Below are 8,433 nucleotides of genomic sequence, written 5' to 3'. Positions count from 1 at the left end.
GAGGTAGTTGTGTGAAAAAATGCAGTAAATTCTGATACTTCTTTTAACATGATTTTTATGGCTAAAATAATAAAAGTCTATGAGAGCTATACTGGTCCATAGTGTGCTCAGTCCTTAAGGGGTTAAGACTGCTGCCCCCGCAACCCGCCCCTGGATAAGCGGAAGAAAATGGATGGATGGAAGGGTTACATTTTATAATCAATCATGTGACCTGTTTAATTGTTTTTTTATTTATAGGTGAGCTCTTCTGATGTTATGGGTGTTCCAGGGCCCAATTTACTTGACCTCACAATAAGTCCAGTGGTCATAATGTTTTGGCTGATAACTGTGTTTTTAATATTTAGCCAAGGATATAGGCCAAACTTTTTTCACTGAGGGCCGCATACTGAAACATATTTGAAGCGGAGGGCCACAAACCAGTGTCAATACAGGGAGTCAAACGGTGCATTTAACACAGGTTTGACAGAGCCATTGTGCCACTAAAAAGACTTGGAAGATTATTTTTAGGTCTGTGTCACAATGCAATGTGATATTATTCAGGTTATAGAGGTAGAATCTTTTCAGTTTAGACAAAAAAAAAAATTCCTGACCAACTAAGGGCCAACAAAAATTGATCTGAGTGCCGGATTTAGCCCCTGGGCCGTAGCTTGGACAACAATAATAAAGTAGGCTATTTTAGTTGCACCACTACAATGTGAATAAAAAGTGGAAATGGGCTACACTGGGGTCGGGTCAGTACATCTCTTATCCTCTTTCTCGCGGTAAATAACTGAGCGCTATCACCGTTTTCCCTCCACTCCGTCTCGTCGTCGTCACATCACTCCGTCACGCTGCATCCTTGGTACGTGCACATCTACACTCCGCTCATGGCAACACTGTACACAAGTAAGCCGAGTGCAACCACTTCCAACTGTAGGGGTAGAAAGCCAAGTCTGCTCACAATCCACTCTAAATCACCACTGAGGCGTTTGTTTTTACACAACCGACTCTTATCGGCACCCGGATCTTTCTATAACACTCCATCGCTTTTACCAGACCCATATAAGTCCAAGTCTGGGCAGGAAACTGTTAAAAAGATAATGGTTTGTTCCTAATGTACGACGTGCGAAACTGAACGCACCGCACCCCAACTATAACTCTAGAAATAAATCAAACTTAACGGTTGCATTAGCCCCGCCCTTGCTAGCGTTTGATTGGCCGGTTGCCTTCCGAGACGAGCGCTGATTGGCTGTCGCAGGTGTCGGTTCTCGTCTCATCTGCATAACCAGGACGGGTTGCAGATGCAGGGGAGTGGGCAGGGTTTGGGTAGTGCAAGTGAACTGAACTTCTGCGTCGGTGTACCCATCCAATATTCTTTAAATGCAGCAAAGTTTAACCGCGCACTGTGATTTCTTTGAAGGAAAAACCAAGTACAGACCTCTACGAAACTGTGCACTTGACTCCATCTTCAGAAGTGGAAAGTTGTGCTTTTAAATCCACAAACTTGACCATGGTAAGTAGCTGTCTTTCTTTGCTCTAATGATTTATTCCGTTAATAAATCACGTTCATAAATTGTTGACCTGTACATGACACAACAAGATCCATCCTAAATCATTCCTAACCTGTGATTTTGAAACTTTTTAATTAATTTATTCATTTTAAATCATGGAAGTGTTTTAGGTTTTGGTTCAGTTTATTGAATTGCTTTGTCACTTTTAGGTATTCTTATGTATTTATGTCAGTATTTTGATTTCTGTTGCCATTTCATTCTAATAACTGTGATTGATCAGCCACGTGTTGTTAATGTTTTATTAGGCCTGATCCCACTGAAGCAGAAGAATCATACAGTGTTGTGTTTACTTTACAGATAGTGCTCTTTCATTGTTGTCTGCTTGTCCTGGCTGTGATCTAAAAGCAGGTGAGCCACTGACTAACGCACATTGTGCCATTTGCCTGTTCCACTGTGCGTGTGACAGCGGCTAACCTGGTTTTGGGAACACCACGTCCGAAAAAACCAGCCGCAGCCGGACCAGACACCTACAGTAGCTGCTTACTGTACATGAAATCACGTCCCATGCATTCAGCTGGGACAGGCCTGTTCCAAGATGATTGCCCTCCCAGTGGTCTCCCATTGAACTGTAGTCTACTTCCTATGTGCACATACTGTACCTTATGAGGGGCCAGGCGCCTTACAGACTCTGTAGAGCCTATGGATCCAATGTCTGCAACGCCATCTACTGTTAAAATAGTTTCTCTTTCATTTCCATTAGACACTGGATATTAATCTTAATCTGAAGTTAGTTATTTTTGTAATTGTAAGAAGTATCCAGGAAGTCAAAATCCTACTCAATGCCTTTATAATAGCTTTCTACTCGTTGTTGTAATCCACTTCTAGGCTATTTGGCAGGAACCTATCTCGATATTATGGTCATCTGCTGCTCTTTTTACATCCGTGTTTAATTTTGAATCAGTTATGAAACTCATTAGTCATTCAGCACCATATCTCTCTCCGGGGTCACGCAGAGGCCACATGTGGACTACATGTTGAGTAATTCCGTGCATGGTGACTGTGCTCCTCATCAATTTGTTAACGTCTTGTTTATGACATCATTGGACTGAGGACTATAAATAACATAATTTTTTGCGACACACTGATTAAAATTCCCCTTCAGATTTACAAATTCGGATTGAGAAATAAATAACCTTATTCTGGGACTTCATTTGTTTTCCTGTGATTGTTGTTACTCGTAGCTGTGAAAATAACACGATATAGACCTAGTAGTTATGTTCTTGGTAGGCAGGTGTCAGTATTGGACCATGCTGTGGTGTTTCCCAGACATCTAAACAACAATCTAAGGTCTTATCTAATCCCCACGAAGCCAGACAAGCCTAAATCTTAATCCAGTTGAAGATAGTTAATCATATAACAGTTACACATGATGCGCAAGGTGAAAAGTTCAATGTGTGGCATGAATGGGACGCAAAATTTGGCACAAAACATTATAAGGCATTCTTTCCAAAATATTCTACTTGACAGTCTAGAGAGGAGAGACATGAGCCAGGAGGGCATGTCACTCGTCAACGTGATGGCCAGCTTGTTTACTCAGGACGGGTAAACAAATGCGGGAGGATCTGCGGACGTGCACGGCGCAGGGAAGCCCATAGTGGTGCAATTGTGTGCCCATTCAACACTGCCAGGGAGCTGTTTGGGCTTCACAGTTGGCAGAGTTGAACGAAACAAATCATTACCGCTCATTAAGGCAAAGGGTTGGGTGGCTAGAAATAGTTTTGATAGTTTTGATAGCTTTAGAAGTTTTGATTTGAGTAATATGTTTTATGTATTTTTCTCCAAGATACTAACTTTCAAATACTAAATTAACAATGAAAATAAACATTACAACATCATATTTTTTCATAATCTGAAGTTGTTTATGATGTTGATACTGGGTTTTGTTTATATTGCTTTACTTTGCTTTGCTTTTTTGACACTGTAACATTGTTTTGATGAAGTACTGCTGAAATAAAAGTCATTATTATTGTATAAATGTCCTTTGGTATCGGTTTTATGTCACAATTCTTACCTGTAGGGGTGGGTGATAGGCTAAAAAGGTAATATCACAATTTTAACTGTAACCTAAATGAAAATAGATGGTGATACTATTTGAGCTGCATAAAAACACTGATTTAAAATATGATAATTTCACTAAAATACCATATCGCTGCAACCCTATTTACCTGACACAGTCCATGACAGTATTGCCATGATTCTGAATTTATTGGCTTTCTGTTGTCATGTTTTAAATTAAAATAAAAATGTACAGTATACATGCTGCTTTACACTGATGTAGCTTCCTTGGATGAATGCTGTCATCGTGTCCTTGGGCTGGACACTCAACCCACCTCGCCCCCAGTGTCTGCGTACACTGGTATACGAATGTGTGTGTGCGTGTGTGTTGTTCCTTGATGTAAAGCGCTTCGAGTGCTGTGAAGGTGGAAAAGCGCTATATAAAAACGTGACAGAATGTGACCGTGTTTTCCTCTCCAGAGCAGGACGAGTAAAACCATTACCACTAACCTAATTTGGATATTTGTAACAATACTTCATCTATTTGCACTGATATTCTGTCCTGTACTGTATAATTTATATTTATATTCAGTATTATTTTACACATGCCTTTTATCTGATCATAGTTTACTTTTATTATTCTCTGCTTTTGTTGGACCATTGCCAAAGCAGTTCGTGGATTTTGTTTCTATTCTGTGGGTGCATTTACACTTGCACATTTAACACATTCAAATTGGGACAAACTAAACCAGGACTACACCACCTCCTCTGTGATTCACCTTCATTAGTTTATGCTGGCTTCATTGTATTGTCTTGATACCATTTTATGCATGTTCAAACCAACCAAACAAACAAAATCTAGACTAAACCATAACTAAACAAAGACTAGAACTAAGCAAACAGGAGGACTAAAACGACCAAATAGTGACAAGTGTGAGCTCACTCTGATTCTGATTGTATAACTGTCAGAAGTGCAGTAGAGAGCTGTGAAATGTTAAGTAGAAATAAAAAGATAGCAAAACCAGGACAAGGACTAGAGCAGGACCAGCCCAAATAAACATCAGGACTAAAAGGGGTTCAGTTTAGGAGCAAATAGTGACAAGTGTGAGCTCACTCTGATTCTGATTGTATAACTGCCAGAAGTGCAGTAGAGAGCTGCGAAATGTTAAGTAGAAATAAAAAGATTGCAAAACTAGGACAAGGACCAGACCAAGTAAACATCAGGACTGAAAGGGGCTCAGTTTAGGAGTTAATAATGACAAATGTGAACGCTCCCTGATTCGGATTGTATAACCCCCAGACATGCAGGAGAAACTCTGAAGTATTAAGCAGCAATAAGAACACAGCAAAACCTAGACTAGACCAGGACTAAACAAGAATTAGAAAAGGGCCAGACCAAGTAAACATCCGGACTAAAAGAGGTTCAGTTTAGGATTAAATAATGACAAGTGTGAATGCACTGATTCTGATTAAATAACTGCCAGAAGTGCAGTAGAGAGCTGCGAAATGTTAAGTAGAAATAAGAAGATAGCAAAACCAGGACTAACCAAGGACTAAACAAGATGTAGAACAGGCCCAAACCGAGTAAACATGAGGACTAAAAGGGGTTCAATTTAGGAGCAAATAATGACAAGTGTGAACGCATCCTGATTATGATTGTATAAAAACCAGTAGTAATAAAAAGACAGCAAAACCTGGACTAGACTAGTACTAAACAAGGACTAGAACAGGCCCAAACCAAGTTAACATCAGGAACTAAAAGGTGCTCAATTTAGGAACAAATAATAAGATTCGTGAACACACTCTGATTATGACTGTATAACTGTTAGAAGGGCAGTAGAAGAAAGTAGAAGTAATAAAAAGACAGCAAAACCAGGACTAACCAAGGACTAGAACAGGCCCAAACCGAGTAAACATCAGGACTAAAAGAGGCTCAGTTTAGGAGCAAATAATGACAAGTGTGAACGCACCCTGAGTCTGATCAATAACCATCAGAAGAGCAGTAGAGAGCTGTGAAGTGTTTAGCAGCAATAAGAAGACAGCCCTGATAATGCCCTCTTAACAGTCTGCTGGCCACTGTTTGCTGGAACACTCATGATGGTAATAATATCCTGTTGATATATTGTGTTTCATTGGGCGTAACAGAAGCAGATGTGAGGCCAGGATGTTCGCTGCATTTCTCTCTCTTCCGTCGCACTTTCCCCATTAAGCACCTGTGAATTTCACCTATTTAATCGCGCAGAAATCATAACAACTCTTCACAGAACACACTGTGGATCTCACTGTAAAGACCATGCATATTTCAATAACACATTTATAATCCATGAGCCTGGTGTTACCGTAATTTACAGAGTATAGTGGTATTTTAATAATTTATTATATAAGTGGGGTACAAGGTAGTCGTATGGTTTTCAGTGTTTTTTTTCCTTCAGTTAAAATGTGTGAATGTGAATTATTCATGGACCAGGGGTTACGAACTACCCAGGACCCATAATGCTTAGAGAGAGATGGATAGTAGGCCTGTCACGATAACATTTTGACATTTTGAAGTGCGAAATATTACTGGAATCAATATAGACGATAAACGATATACTGAAACCAAACCATAAAGGAGAATTATTCACAAAAAAGTATTATAAATGTACAATATTGGTCATTTTAGTTCATAATTCAACCTTCTACAGCTCAAATCTTATCATATTGCTGGAAAAATAACCACAATTTCCCACTAGTACAAAGAAAAAGTACCATAACTATATAATAATAATAATTGTGACAGGCCTAATAGTTGTGAGTGACAATAGGACAAAAACTTAATAACATTTTATATAATTAATACAACAGGTCACATTCTAAACACAATGCACTGTTTATTAAATACATTAATAATTTCTCTAAGTAAAAGTCTGGATTATTTTACATTTAATACAAGTACATATCAGTATACAGTAGCAAAACTGTAAATATATTTGTCTTATGTACAGACAGTATAATATTCATACATAATAGACTAAATGACAATAAAGTGGGGTTAAGTTAACAGGTATTGGTGACTCAGTAAGTTTTCCCTTGGCCACGCGCTCCGAGATTTACCTCCAAGACGCTTCTCGAGATGTGAGGACTGTAAGACACACAGAGATGAGTGGGAATGAAGCTCCCTTCGTTTAGGACAAGACTTTTCAACACAGACACAACAGGGGTGGCCCATATCCACACCATGCTTGACACTCAGAAGCGCACACATGACCAGGTAAACTCGTTGTACCGAAGTCTCTACGGCAAGAAATGTCAAAAGACCCCAAAGAGAGTTGTACAAAACACACCACATGTAAACAGTATAGGGAGAATTCACACGCTGACGCATTCGTTTGACAGTACAGTAACAGTTTTTCTCAATCACTTTAACATATATGGAGATTTTACACATAATTCATACACAAAACTACACGTTGTTACTCTTTTATGAACTTTCTTTGGCCAAAAGTCTTAAATTGTGTCGTAATTGCAAATCAGGAAGAACGTTTTGACATAATTTTCAACTGCTTAACTGCTGTCATTAATACATATGATAAAGCGATTGCAAAAAAACTGCGCAATTATGTACTGCAAAATAGTGTAGTAAACATACGGTGAAACAGTTGTGGACATCAAAAACTTTTCCATTTTTTTCTTCGTTAATGTGTGAACTTTGGTAAGTGAAAAGTGAAATATTTAGTGTAAAACAAGGTGAAAATAATATATATAGAGAGTTATTTTTGAACCATGGTCTTGCTGCATATGCACAAAATGTATTTATAGTTTTAAGGGTTTACAAAAATATACTATCAAGGATTATACACATTAATACATAGAGCAAAATGCATTTCTGTGCGGGCAGACCAGAGCCATGGGTTGACACAGTTAAGACTAGGACAGTGCAATACATTTTACAGAGCCCTCAATGACAGGCTCTTTGCTCTTTGGAAGTCAAGTGTCACCAAAGTACAAGGCATTGTATAGACACACCTCTTTGATATAAACAGTATCCATACTTAAAAGGCAAAATGAAATGACATTGGTCTGGTGTTATGCTCTCTTATCACAGTATCAAACAGCCCTACAATCAGAATGTCTGCTGCACTCATTCCCAATGTGAATGAATCCATAAAAGAAAATGCATGTACTCGATTCAGAATAGGAAGAGCATTATTCAGAAGAGAGAATGTTGGAATGAAAAGCAGCAGCTGTTAGTCTAGCACATCAAAAGGTGAAATTGGGGTTAAGCAGAGAGAAATATTTAAAACAAGGAATTTAGACTAGATAAAACGGCTGTAAAAAGTCCAGAGACGTGATACAGCGCGAGTGTGTTAGCTTTGAATGGCACAGCATAAAGAGCCTGAGCAGCAGTAAGGACCTCCACCAAACACCAAAAAAAAAGTGATGCAACCAACACCAGGGGCAGCTGGGATAGAGGAGCGGCAGTGGGGGGGTCCCGGGGCGGGGCAGGAGAGGAGCAGAGGGGTCTGGGGGGGGTCTCACACATACACACCCTCAGGATTCAGGCTGGACACTAGAGGGTTCTGCAGGTTTCGAGGGTGGCCCAGGAACTGTTTGGCGGTGGGACGAGGCGGGGATTCTACGGGAGTGTCGCTTCGGCCTAAGTGGTGGAGAGACAATATTACAGGATTATTACAGTGACAGAAATATTAATTATTTATAGTGCAATTGTTTTTATGCACTTCATGGTCCATGTCTCGTTTCTATACTCATTTATTTCTAAGGGAACCAGCAAGTAAGAATTTCATTACTGAGTTTAAACTATATTTTCACTGCGTACAGGACAATAACTTTATTTTAATCTCTTTGACTCTTAAATATTAATATTACGTAAAGCTGCACTAACTTTTTT

General features: G+C 39.2%; 1 protein-coding gene across 2 annotated transcripts in view; it reads right to left on the bottom strand.

Annotated features, from left to right (window-relative positions):
• Nucleotides 1-6,392: 6,392 nt before the first annotated feature.
• rassf7a (Ras association domain family member 7a) overlaps nucleotides 6,393-8,433 on the bottom strand; it is a 38,273-nt gene continuing 36,232 nt past the window's right edge. The window contains exons 5-6 of one of the 2 annotated variants that reach the window (XM_033967833.2): nucleotides 8,074-8,181; nucleotides 6,393-6,666 (exon numbers count right to left, since the gene is read on the bottom strand). In XM_033967833.2, coding sequence (XP_033823724.1) covers nucleotides 6,635-6,666; nucleotides 8,074-8,181 — 140 coding nt within the window. In that variant the 3' untranslated portion in view covers nucleotides 6,393-6,634. The remainder of the gene's footprint in view (nucleotides 6,667-8,073; nucleotides 8,182-8,433) is intronic. The other variant, XM_055222251.1, reaches the window with a different exon arrangement.

This window comes from Periophthalmus magnuspinnatus, chromosome 6, assembly GCF_009829125.3.
Source record: "Periophthalmus magnuspinnatus isolate fPerMag1 chromosome 6, fPerMag1.2.pri, whole genome shotgun sequence".
In the NCBI taxonomy this organism is placed as follows: Eukaryota; Metazoa; Chordata; class Actinopteri; order Gobiiformes; family Gobiidae; genus Periophthalmus; species Periophthalmus magnuspinnatus.
Note: the sequence above shows the minus strand (reverse complement) of the source record. Positions and strands in the feature narration are given on the sequence as shown.